The following is a 13967-nucleotide window of genomic DNA, read 5'->3' on the forward strand; positions in this document are numbered from 1 at the left end:
CTACTTTTTCCTGTAGAGTTTCTTCCTAAGTTCCTGGGACACAGACTACATTTTCATTACTTGACACTGTTGGCTAAATCATATATCTCAACATCATTGCAAAGGATGGAAGTAGAAATTCCAGATATCTCCTAAAAAGTGCTATGGGTGCCATTGTGCCCTAGACTGTATACCCTGGGAGCTGTGTCAGGCCTCAGGGCTGGCCCTTTGGATTTAATTTTCTTCATTGTATTCCTGAATGGCACCTGTATTCAGTGGGACCATTGCTGTCTTTGTACTAATGAATCATGGGAACATGCAGAGGACACTGAGTATCCCAAAGCTTAATGCTCCCCAGCACAGTGGGGAGTTTCCAGTGAGTATAACACCCACATCTAATGACCTGATTCAAACAGCCTGCTGAAAACTAAAATTTTAACTATAGCTAATTTTATCTCTATGGCCAGCCTCCTGTTGGTTCTGCAACGGGTTGGCCAGGTAGAGTCGGGGGGAATGAAACTCTAGTTGTTGCCCGTCTACCTCCACCTCAAACAGAAACTCCTCACCATTGGCTTTAAAGCACTCAATCACCTTGCCCCATCCTACCTTATCTCGCTGCTCTCCTATTACAACCTAGCCGGCACACTTTACTCCTCTAGCGCCAACCTACTCACTATACCTCGATCTCATCTGTCTTGCTGCCGAACTCTCACCCACGTCCTGCCTCTGGCCTTTAATGCTCTCCCTCTTCCTATCTGACAATTATTCTCTCCACCTTCAAAGCCTTATTGAAGGCACATCTTCCCTAAGCCCTCATTTCCTCTTTTCCCACTCCCCTCTGCATTGCTTTGATTTGTTCCCTTTTTTCACAGCACTAATGTTCATATCGGTAGTTTACTTAATAATGTTTGTCTCCCCTGCTAGACTGTGTTATATTGTACTCCGTGATATTGTACTCTCCCCAGTACTTAGTACAGTATGGTCCCTCTCTCGGACCATAACCTTCTCGCCTGCCTCATCTCTCACACTCCCTCCCCCTGCAAATCTTCGCTACTGCCCCACAGAGACCTCCGCTCTCTCGATCCCATCCGTCTTTCCAATAGCATCTCGCCTCACCTTGCCGCCCTGTCCTCTCTTCCCACTCTCGACGATCAGGTCTCCGCTCTCAACTCCACCCTCTCTACTCATCTCGACTCTCTCGCCCCCCTTTCCCTCCGCCGCTCTCGCGCCACTAACCCACAGCCCTGGATCACCTCCTCCGTCCGCCTCCTACGCTCCTATGCTCGAGCTGCTGAGCGCTGCTGGCGAAAGTCCAAGCACCAAGCCGACCTCACACACTTCAAATTTATCCTTTCCTGCCTTAACTCTGCCCTCTCCTCCGCCAGGCAAAGCTTCTTCTCCTCCCTCATCGACACCCATGCCCGTCACCCCCGCCGATTGTTCCGGACCTTTAACTCTCTCCTTAGGCCCCCTGTTTCTCCCCCTCCCCCATCTCTCACCCCTAATGATCTGGCCACCTATTTCCTCACGAAAATCAACACGATCAGGTCTGAGCTCCCCAAAGTCACCCCTCCGCCTCTCCCCTCCCCCCCAACAACCCCCTCCCCTACTTTCCCATCCTTCCCTGCAGTATCCTCAGAGGAGATCTCCTCCCTCCTCGCAAGTGCCACCCCCTCCACCTGCGCCTCGGACCCCATTCCCTCTCACCTTAAAACCATCGCCCCTGCCCTCCTCCCTTCCTTAACTTCTATTTTTAACCACTCAATCTCCAAGGGCTCCTTCCCCTCTGCCTTCAAACACGCCCACGTCTCCCCCATCCTAAAAAAACCCGCTCTTGACCCCACTTCCCCCTCCAGTTATCGTCCTATCTCCCTACTACCCTTCCTTTCCAAAATCTTAGAACGAGTCGTCTACAATCGATGCCTAGAATTCCTTAACTCCCATTCTCTCCTAGACCCCCTCCAATCTGGCTTTCGTCCCCTCCACTCTACCGAGACTGCTCTCTCTAAGGTCACCCGTGACCTCCTTCTTGCCAAATCCAATGGCTCCTACTCCATTCTGATCCTCCTTGACCTCTCTGCTGCCTTTGACACTGTCGACCATCCCCTCCTCCTCCATACCTTATCTCACCTTGGCTTCACGGACTCTGTCCTCTCCTGGTTCTCCTCTTACCTCTCTGGCCGATCATTCTCGGTCTCCTACGCTGGAGCCTCCTCCCCCTCCCATCCTTTAACTGTTGGAGTTCCTCAAGGGTCAGTTCTTGGCCCTCTTCTGTTCTCCATTTACACTCACTCCCTCGGTGAACTCATCCGCTCTCACGGCTTTGACTACCATCTCTACGCAGATGACACGCAGATCTACATCTCCGCCCCTGTCCTCTCCCCCTCCCTTCAGGGTCGCATCTCCTCCTGCCTCCGGGACGTCTCCACCTGGATGTCGGCCCGCCACCTAAAACTCAACGTGAGCAAGACTGAGCTCCTCATCTTCCCTCCCAAACCCGGTCCGCTCCCAGACTTCTCCATCACCGTGGATGGCACGACCATCCTTCCCGTCCCGCAGGCCCGCAATCTCGGTGTCATCCTTGACTCGTCCCTCTCGTTCACCCCACACATCCTATCCGTTACCAAGACCTGCCGGTTTCACCTCTACAATATCGCCAAGATCCGCCCTTTCCTCTCCACCCAAACGGCTACCTTACTATTACGGGCTCTCGTTATATCCCGGCTAGACTACTGTGTCAGCCTTCTCTCTGACCTCCCTTCCTCCTCTCTCGCCCCGCTCCGGTCTATTCTTCACTCCGCTGCCCGGCTCATCTTCCTGCAGAAACGATCTGGGCATGTCACTCCCCTTCTTAAACAACTCCAGTGGTTGCCTATCGACCTCCGCTCCAAACAAAAACTCCTCACTCTAGGCTTCAAGGCTCTCCATCACCTTGCCCCTTCCTACCTCTCCTCCCTTCTCTCTTTCTACCGCCCACCCCGCATGCTCCGCTCCTCTGCCGCCCACCTCCTCGCCGTCCCTCGGTCTCGCCTATCCCGCCGTCGACCCCTGGGTCACGTCCTCCCATGGTCCTGGAACGCCCTCCCTCCTCACCTCCGCCAAACTGATTCTCTTTCCCTCTTCAAAACCTTACTTAAAAATCACCTCCTCCAAGAGGCCTTCCCAGACTGAGCTCCTCTTCCCCCTCTACTCCCTCTGCCATCCCCCTTTACCTCTCCGCAGCTAAAGCCTCATTTTCCCCTTTTCCCTCTGCTCCTCCACCTCTCCCTTCCCATCCCCACAGCACTGTACCCGTCCGCTCAACTGTATATATTTTCGTTACCCTATTTATTTTGTTAATGAATTGTACATCGCCTTGATTCTATTTAGTTGCCATTGTTTTTACAAGATGTTCTTCCCCTTGACGCTGTTTAGTGCCATTGTTCTTGTCTGTCCGTCTCCCCCGATTAGACTGTAAGCCCGTCAAACGGCAGGGACTGTCTCTATCTGTTGCCGACTTGTTCATCCCAAGCGCTTAGTACAGTGCTCTGCACATAGTAAGCGCTCAATAAATACTATTGAATGAATGAATACAGTGCTCTGCACACAGAAAATGCTCAATAAGTAAGATTGATTGATTGATTTACGTAAGTACTGCGGGCCTGGGGTAAGTCCCAGATACATTGTACACATAAAAAGGTTGTCCCTTATAATGTTTAATATTTGCAGCACCTGGTGCTGTTTTCTCTCTTGCCTCCTTATCGTTTGATTGTTACAAACTTCATCTCATCCTCTACTACTGGGAACCCCCAAGCCCAACACTGGGCTTGGCTAAGGAAAGGATTTTTTGAAGAAACATAAGGCATCTCACCCAAAGTTCTACCCCATAAGTTTCCCCAATCCATGATTTGCCAGGGTCAGGTGACTTAAGATTGTATCTCAGCTTGAATGTTTCCTTTGAAACTATTTGCTTTGAGTTTCACAAACCACAGTTATATTAAAACCATAAGTATTTTCTAAAAACTTAAATGGCAGTTTTATTAAAAGCTCCATGAAAACAAATTCAGTGCAGTATCTATAGTGAATTTTTATGAAAAGTGTCATGTTCCATAAAGAAATGTGTATTGCTTCTCATATAACATTAATATTCACAGCTTTATTGCTTTTTAAAAATTTGTAGTTGGCCCAGAGGCACCTTCCACTAGCAACCTGGCTTTGAAACCCCAGAAAGTTCAAATAGAAATTCCCCTTTCCTTTTTGTGTCTTTGGGAAAAGAGAATTATATCTAGTGAAGAAACACACCTAATGTACCCTGCCACCTTTTCAGGCCTCCAGCCTGCTCGATGGTGAGAAATGCTGACACTTTGGAGAAGTGATGGCTTAGCATTTCATTTTGCTAATATGACAGATGGCACACTGACATAAACTTAATGAATGGATGAGCAATGAGGAACTCACTTCTGGTTATGTCAACAGGAGTGCTTCCAGTAGTTCTGTCTAAGAGATTGAGCTTTTTATCTCTTTGCTAGATTTGCTCGTTTGGTTTATCACTGCACAGCTGGTAGGAGAGTTTCTATTTGGAAAATACATTCATGAAAAGAAGTGATGCAGAAGTCTCCCTGTCCACTTGTTTACTCACCACTCAGCAAGAGTGAGGGCCAGGAAAGGGAGTTATATTTAAGTCGGCTGAACAAATCTTCAAATATGATAGTTCAGAAAATATCAGCTTAAGCCTTCTTTGCCTCTGGCAGAGCTACAGTTTGGGTGACGGTGCCTAGGGAAGGGATTAGAGAGTGCAGGAGACTCAGCCATCTTAGCATTAGGTTCAGAATCACGAGATGCAGGCATTGGGTTGTCTGGTCTATGTCCAAAGTTCTCTCAAAAAAATAAATTCATCTCTGGGGCGCAGTTGCATTACCTATGGAGTGGAATTTCCTCCCCACAAATGCACGAAAGCCTAAATCAAGAAAGGAATAAACTTGTAAAGCGAGAAAAAGAGACAAAGTGTCTATGTGTGTATGCGCACGTGTGCACGCATGTGAGTGCTGTGTAAATTTGCTTGCCATGAGCATGTGCAATTGGAGCCTGAATAGAGATAAAATGTACTCTCTCAGCAGCTTTTCTCTTGGGTGTTCAAAAATCAGCTCTGTGATTTTGACCTTGAAGTCCACAAAATTACAAATCACAGTAAGCACCAAGCATAGGCTGATGCAAAGCAGAAATAAGGGAAAGAACAATATGTCAGAGGAGATTCAGGAACCTTTGAACTTTGAAATACTAATAAATGACAAGCTCAGTTTGATGTGGGAAGAGGATGACTTTGACAGGCCTGTTTCATACATGCACAGCATGTATGCTCAATAAGTAAAAAAGTGAAAGAATAATCAGTGCCCTGTTACTAATGATGATGAAAGGAAGGCATGGTAAGGTAAAGACATTGAATAATGAGAGCTTTGGTAAATCAATCAGTGGTATTTAATGAGCACCTACTTTGTACAGAGTATTATATTAACACAATAGAGTTGATAGACAAATCCCTGCCCTCGAGGAGCTTACAATTTAGTGGAGAGATTGCCACTCAACTTATAGGTGTGCTTGTAAAGTCTTAGAGAGAAAAGAAGTGAAGGCCAAAAGATAGAAGAAGGCAAGTTGACTCCACACCACATCTAAGCCAATAGAGAGAATCATTCTTCCTAAGGTAATGAGCCTGATAATGCATGTTCTGTTGAAACACATCTAAGTGTTTATCCATAAATATCCTAATACAAATACACTGAGAGCAAACAGAATTCCAAATAGGGTAGCTTCACTGAGCCCAACAGCAGGAGAGCTAGCTGTTTTGAAGAAATAAGTAATGGGAGCTGCCAGGCTCACTAACTAGATGTGGCTTTGACCTTTATTTAGAAGTCTGAACTGAATGAGGGCAAAAGGGAGTCATAAAAGGGGCTAAATTACCTTTGAATAATAAATTATTTTTCAAGTGTGCAATATCAGGGAGACTAATATAACTCACTTTTATATGTGATAGAGGGTGCCGAAGAAGAAAAGAAAATGGCAGAAGCCACCCCGGAATCTGCTGGACTTCTGCAGGATGAGCCTCCCATGATGCCGGTGGAAACGGACAATGCAAAATCAATTCGCAAGAAGTCAAGAAGGAGGGTAAGCCATGTTTTTGCATCCACTTTCATGTCTTTCCACACTTGCTTAGCTCTGGGAAAGGGGTTTTCTGAACAAGTGTGAATCCCTGTTCTTATGTTTCCTGACTCCCATGGAGGAGTGTGACTAGCCAGTTCCAAATAATTTAATTGACTTTTCCTTTCTCACTACAACCAGCACTACTACTTGTGAACTTCTAATTGCCAGTACCTTGTATATTCGTAGTACGTCTCATTCAAAAGTAGTCCATGAACACTGGAGCAAGGCCAAAAGAGGGAGGTAATCAGGGTAAGCCAGTTCTCTTTTTGATGTGTTCTTCCATTGGCCTGCCCCAGAATACACTTCTTTGTGGGCTCCTCCTCTGCCTCCCAACCCCTATCTGTAGGGGTCCCTTAAGATTCAGTTCTGAGTCCCCTTCTATTCTCCATCTACACCCACTTCCTTGGAGAACTCATTCGCTCCCATGGCTTCATCACTTCTATGTGGATGATACCCGAATCTACTTCTACATCTACTGGCCACCTACTTCATCACTAAAATTAACACAGTCAGGCCTGAGCTCCCCAAAGTCACCCCTCCCCCTTCTGCCTCCCCCCCGCCACACACAACCCTCTCCCCTACTTTCCCATCTTTCCCTGCAGTATCCTCAAAGGAGATCTCCTCCCTCCTCGCAAGTGCCACCCCCTCCACCTGTGCCTCAGACCCCATTCCCGCTCACCTTATAAAAACCATCGCCCCTTCCCTCCTCCCCTCCTTAACTTCTATTTTTAACCACTCACTCTCCAAGGGCTTCTTCCCCTCTGCCTTCAAACATGCCCATATCTCCCCCATCCTAAAAAAACCCCTCTTTCGACCCCACTTCCCCTTCCAGTTATCGCCCTATCTCCCTCCTACCCTTCCTTTCCAAGCTCCTAGAATGAGTTGTCTACACTTGCTGCCTAGAATTCCTCAACTCCCATTCTCTCCTGGACCCCCTCCAATCTGGCTTCTGTCCCCTCCACTCTACCGAGACTGCTCTCTCAAAGGTCACCCGTGACCTCCTTCTTGCCAAATCCAATGGCTCCTACTCTATCCTAATCCTCCTTGACCACTCAGCTGCCTTTGACACTGTTGACCATCCCCTTCTCCTCCACACCTTATCTCACCTTGGCTTCACGGACTCCGTCCTCTCCTGGTTCTCCTCTTATCTTTCTGGCCATTCATTCTCGGTCTCCTTCGCAGGCTCCTCCTCCCCCTACCATCCTCTAACTGTTGGAGTTCCTCAAGGGTCAGTTCTTGGCCCTCTTCTGTTCTCCATATACACTCACTCCCTTGGTGAACTCATTCGCTCTCACGGCTTCAACTATCATCTCTATGCAGATGACACACACATCTACATCTCTGCCCCATCCTCTCCCCCTCCCTTCAGGCTCGTATCTCCTCCTGCCTCCAGGACATCTCTACCTGGATGTTTGCCCACCACCTAAAACTCAACATGTCCAAAACTGAGCTCCTTATCTTCCCTCCCAAGCCCTGTGCTCTTCCTGACTTCCCGTCTCTCAAGCCCGCAACCTCAGTGTCATCTTTGACTCGGCTCTCTCGTTCACCCCACACATCCAATCCGTCACCAAGACCTGCCGGTCTCACCTTTATAATATCGCCAAGATCCGTCCTTTCCTCTCCACCCAAATGGCTATCTTACTGGTACAGGCTTTCATAATATCCCGGCTGGATTATTGTGTCAGTCGTCTTTCTGATCTCCCTTCCTCCTGTCTCTCCCCGCTCCAGTCTATTCTTCACTCTGCTGCCCGGCTCATCTTCCTGCAGAAACGCTCTGGGCATGTCACTCCCCTTCTTAAAAACCTCCAGTGGTTGCCTATCAACCTCCGCATGAAACAGAAACTTCTCCCTCTAGGCTACAAGGCTCTCCATCACCTTGCCCCCTCCTACCTCTCCTTCCTTCTCTCTTTCTACTGCCCACCCCGCACGCTCCACTCCTCTGCCGCCCACCTCCTCACCGTCCCCCCGTTCTCACCTATCCTGCCGTCGACCCCTGGGCCACGTCCTCCCGCTGTCCTGGAATGCCCTCCCTCCTCACCTCCGCCAAACTAATTCTCTTCCCCTCTTCAAAGCCCTACTGAGAGTTCACCTCCTCCAAGAGGCCTTCCCAGACTGAGCTTCCCCTTTTCCCTCTGCTCCCACTGCTGCCCCTCTATCCCCCCCTTCACCTCCCCTCAGCTAAGCCCCCTTTTCCCCCCCTTTCCCTCTGCTCCTCCCCCTCTTCCTTCCCCTCCCCTCAGCACTGTGCTCGTCTGCTCATTTGTATATATTTTTTATTACCCTATTTATTTTGTTAATGAGATGTAAATCACCTTGATTCTATTTATTGCTATTGTTTTAATGAGATGTACATCCCCTTGATTCTATTTATTGCTATTGTTTTTGTCTGTCTCCCCGGATTAAACTGTAAGCCCCTCATTGGGCAGGGCCTGTCTCTGTCTTTTGCCGATTTGTACATTCCAAGTGCTTAGTACAGTGTTCTGCACATAGTAAGCGCTCAATAAATACTATTGAATGAAAGAATGAATGAATGAATCTCTAGCCCTGATCTCTCTCCCTCTCTCCAATCTTGCATTTCCTCCTGCCTTCAAGACATCTCTACTTGGATGTCTTCCCTTCACCTCAAACTTAACAAGTCCAAAACAGTGCTCCTTATCTTCTCACCCAAACTCTGACCTCCCCTTGACTTTCCCATCACTGTAGATGGCATCACCATCCTTCCTGTCTCATAAACCCATTACCTTGGCCTTATCTTTAACTCCTCTCTGTCATTCAATCCACATGTTCAATCCATCACTAAATCCTGTCAGTCCCACCTTCACAGCATCACTAAAATCAGCCTTTTCCTCTCAATCCAAACTGCTACCATGTAAATACAGTCACCAATCCTATCCCTCCTGGATAACTGCATCAGCCTCTTTGCTGACCTCCCAGCCTCCTGTCTCTCCCCACTCCAGTTCATACTTCACTCACTCTGCTGACTGGATCATTTTTCTACAAAAACTTTCAGAACATGTCACCCCACTCCTCAGAAGACTCCAGTGGTTGCCCCTTCACCTCCACATCAAACAAAAACTCCTCACCATTGAGTTTAAAGCACTCAGTCACCTTGCCCCTCCTACCTCACCTTGCCTCTCTCCTTCTACAACCCAGCCCACACACTTCGCTCCTCTAGTGCTAAGTTTCTCACTGTGCCTCGGTGTCGCCTGTCTCACTGCCAACTCCTAGCCCATATCCTGCCTCTGGCCTGGAATGCCCTCCCTCTTCGAATCTGACAGTTACTCTACCTCCCTTCAAAGCCTTGTTGAAGGCACATCTTCTCCAAGAGGCCTTCCCAGATTAAGCCCAACTTTTCCTCATCTCCCACTCCCTTCTGCATCACCCTAACTTGCTCCCTTTGCTCTTCCCCCCTCCCAGCCCCACAGCACCTATGTACATATCTGTAAGTTTATTTGCTTGTATTGAAGTCTGTCTCCCTCCCTCTAAACTGTAAGCTCATTGTGGGGCAGGGAATGCAACTGTTTATTATTGTAGTGTACTCTCTCAAGCGCTTAGTACAGTGCTCTGCACACAGTAAGCACTCAATAAATATGATAGAATGGATGAATGAATGAATACGCATCCTCAAGAAACAGTGGCTTCACTTGGAGCAAATGGACCCGTCAGCTATAGTGATGGTATCACAAGCACTGGGCAAGGCTGCATGGCCACGTGAAGGATGGTTTACAGAGTCCGGTGCTGATTGCACCCTCTATTGGAAAGGTATTTACTCATCCTTTTGGTGGTTGTACAGTAAGCAACTCCTGAAAACAGGACTTCCAAATGTTGCTAGTAGTAGAATTAACTGTGGGGTGATGCTGCCTTGTCCTCTGAAACAATTATCTTTTCTTGCATAAGCCATGCTCTGGTGCTCCTGCTGTTTGCCTGCTCTTGTTTGTCCAGTTGTGCAGCTGAAAACTGCCTATAAAGAGCAGTGGCACCTAGTTGAAAGAGCATGGGCCTGGGAGTCAGAGGACTTGGGTTCTAATTCTGTCTCTGCCACTTACCTGCTGTGTGACCTTGGGCAAGTCACTTCACTTCTCAGAGCTTCACTTTCCTCATCTACACAATGGGAATTCAATTACCTGTACTCTGTCCAACTTAAATGAGGAACCTCATGAGGGACAAGGACTGTATCCGACCGATTAGCTTGTATCTTCCCCAGCGTTTAGAACAATGTTTGACACATAGTAAGTGCTTAACATATACCATTTTTATACAATTTCTTTGTTACATTTGTTATTCTTTCAGAAGTGGTTTGTTTCCTGTTTTTTGCTTTTTCCCTGACTTTCGTGAAAAAGTGGTAAAGGCTCCCCTGGCTCTTTCTATGACACTCAGCGTGTCTTACACAGAGTTGACTTGTGAAATGGGTCAGGGCCCAGTGATATCTGTTGCTGTTGCAGTCTCAGAGATATTCTGTTCTGTGACCACCAACGCTTTCATTCTTCCCACCAGTCATCTTGCAATGAACACCTCTGGGCGTGGGACGATTGGGCAAGAGAGTGTGGATGGCTCAGTGCAAACCATCATTATTGAAAAAGCAACTCAAGCCCATGTCTTAGAGAAAGAGTGTGGCTCAGCGGTTAAAGTACAGAGCCGGGAGTCAGATGACTTGGGTTCTAATCCAAGCTCTGCCACTTGTCTCCTGTTTAACCTTGGGTAAGTCACTTAAATTCTCTGTTCCTCAGTGACCTCATCTGTCAAATGGGGATTAAGACGGCGAGCCTTCTGTGGCGTAGGGACTGGGTCCAACCTAATTAGCCTTTATCCACCCCAGCACTTAATACAGTGCCTGTTACATAGTAAGCACTTAACTAACACCATAAAAAAGTCCTCTTGGCAATAGGTTATACCTTTCCCGACCTAAACACAGATGTTTGAGGTATGCACACTCATTGTGGGCTGGGATTCCCACTGTTTATTGTTGTATTGTACTTTCCCAAGCACTTAGTCCAGTGGTCTGCACACAGTAAGCGCTCAATAAATATGATTGAATGAATGAATTGAATGAATGAATGAGTAGAAATAGGGCCCTACTGTATTTTCATGGACATAGTGTGCAAGAAATTCTGTCAACTGATATATTCAAATGCATGAATGGAATCTCTCCATCAGCTACATAACCTTCAAACCGAGGACCCACTCTAACCCTTTCTGTCTCCTTTTCATCCTCTCCCACTCTGCCGTCCAATGGTGGGGTTGTCTACCCATTCTTTCCATTTCCTTCTGTTTGTTGTTATTCTTTTCATTTCTTTTTTTTCTCATTCCTAACCCTTTGATCTGATCTTTTTAAATTTTTAGCTAAATTATATTCAGTGCTCTAACAGGTGTCCTCTTTGAGTTCCCCAAAAGAGCCATTGAAAAATGGCTAACTCTCTGTAGCACACAAAACAAAAAGAATTGTCACATTCCTTTTCTCTTATTGTTCATATGTACCATATGTGTGTGTGTCCAACTATGATGCTATAACAAAGACACTATCCATCCCTGAAACCCTCTGGAAACTCAGATATGAGCAGTAATAATGCTCCTCTTTTCCCTGTAAAAAAAAAAAACAACAGTCTGAGCTTTTTCTTCAATTTATTTTGCGCTTGCAAAAATCAGTACTGCTTGCAGTGTTCAGAAATTCTTTCTCCATACACCCAACCACTGTGCTATTATAAATCCAGGCTGTACCACATGCCCTCATCTTGTGATCCACAACGTACCTACTCAGGCTGCTAAGTAATGCAAGGCAGGGTGATAAATCCATCACTGTTCAATATTCAGTTTAGAAAATAAACCTGCTTGAAGAGCAAGAGACAAAGGAGACATCAGCCACTCTAATATAATAGATATGCAAACTAGAATTTAACAAGCTGGAAATCTGGATCACTTCTGACACTCTAATGCCTCATAGAGTGCCTCAGCATTCTTTTTGTATAGTGACACATTTTTCAAGAGTGTCTCATCCAGGCCCAGGCTTTGTAGCTCCAATTTTTAGTTTTGCAGACCTTGGCATATATCTGTCTTGCATGGAAGACAAATGTTTGTGGTTTTTCTCCCTATAATTTGAGTGTATTTTGGTAAAAGATCAAGCGATTGTTTTTCTCCTTCCCACTGAACAATTAAGCAAGCAGTTGCTTAATGACTGCCTCAGAAAATATCATAGGCTTGGAAGAGACTTTAACAGAAGTCAAGTTTGTGGAAATACCCCATTCATTGATGGCATGATATATAGACTCTACCTGAGGTTTTCTCTACAGAAGTGATTGGTCAGTGGATCCTATAGGGCAATCAATAGCCCATCATATTGGAATGGGAAGGAATCTAAAATTGAAAACACCATTTCACACAAATTGTGACTTTCTTCCTTTTTCCAGTTTAGAATGAAATGTCTTAAAATGAATTCACTGTAACTTTCATGTGATGTCAAGGGATATATTGGATGTTATTTTGACCTTTTGCATTAAATGGCAGATTGTTGTATTTTTCTGGAAAATGTTTTTAAAAGAATTCCCTATCAATAAAAAAATTTTCCCTTATAGTACTGTTACTACCTGAACCTTAAAAATGGAAGCTGTCACTACACATTTCTGTTTCCTTTTTTTTCCACAATGAGAAAAACAGTTCTTTTAAAAGCAAGTTGTATTTTTTAAAAGGAACCAGAAATGATTGTCTTGTTCTGGGAAGGAGCATGGCCTAGTGGAAGGAGCATGGGCTTGGGAGTCAGAGGACCTAGGTTCTAATCCTGGCTCCACCTATGGGGTAGGGTGTGGGGTGGTGGGGTGGGGTTTAGCTCCCTATCGCCGACTGACTAAACTGAGTTCTCATGAGGAGATCTCAGGGAAGAAGTCCTGAAACTATGACATCTAACTAGCTCTGCCTGAGGAAGATTTTTCTGCCACTCTAGGGACTGACAGTAGGATCAGGATCTTTGCCAACCGCATGGCAGCTGCTGCTGCTAACCAGGGGGACCCCGTATCGATGTGAACCCACCCTCTAGAATTGTGCCTCTGACCCCACCCCCTCACATGGCTTAAAAACACCAACTCCCACTTGCCTCCTCTACCTTCCTGCCATCTTCAGCATCTCACTCCCGGATGGCTCCTTCCTCTCTGTCTTCATACATGCTCAAATCTCCCCCATGCTAAAAAATCCTTCCCTGGATTCCACAGCCGCTGTCATTCATGCCTGACCAAACTCCTGAAACAAACTGTGTACATTAGCTGCCTTCATTTCTTCTCTGTCAACTCAATCAGCCCCCCATCAGCTTTCCCCCTCATACCTTACCTTGCTGATTTCTTATTTTTTATGGCATTCATTAAGTGCTTACCATGTGCCGGGCACTGTACTAAGCACTGGGGTAGATACAAGCTAATCAGGTCGGATCCAATCCATGTCCCATATGAGGTTCACAGTCTTATTCCCCATTTTGCAGATGAGGTAACTGAGGCACAGAGAAGTAAAGTGACTTGCCCAAGGTCACACAGCAGATACATGGTGGAGCTGGAATTGGAGCCCAGGTCCTCTGACTCCTAGGCCCATGTTGTTTCCACTAGACCACACTGCTTCCCACTAGTGTAGACTAGTGTGTGAGCATCTCCTCACTGGTCCCTCTTCCTCCTTCAGCCTATACTCTATGTTGCTGCCTGGATCATCTTCCTGAAACATCACTGGACACGCATCCCTCCACTCCTCAAAAATCGCTAATGATTGTCCAATTGCTCAGCATAAAGCAAAAATTCCTGACCAGTGGCTTCGAAGCTCTCCACCAGCTTTTTCCATTATACCTA

The 13967-nt window shown here is 46.5% G+C and overlaps 1 protein-coding gene across 1 annotated transcript in view; it reads left to right on the forward strand.

The window, feature by feature from the left end:
* Positions 1–5989: 5989 nt before the first annotated feature.
* DCP1A (decapping mRNA 1A) overlaps positions 5990–13967 on the forward strand; it is a 93445-nt gene continuing 85467 nt past the window's right edge. Inside the window, exon 1 of the mRNA XM_029051095.2 lies at positions 5990–6117. Within this exon, the coding sequence (XP_028906928.2) occupies positions 6010–6117 (108 nt within the window). The 5' untranslated portion in view covers positions 5990–6009. The remainder of the gene's footprint in view (positions 6118–13967) is intronic.

This window comes from Ornithorhynchus anatinus, chromosome X1 (genome assembly GCF_004115215.2).
Source record: "Ornithorhynchus anatinus isolate Pmale09 chromosome X1, mOrnAna1.pri.v4, whole genome shotgun sequence".
NCBI lineage: Eukaryota > Metazoa > Chordata > Mammalia > Monotremata > Ornithorhynchidae > Ornithorhynchus > Ornithorhynchus anatinus.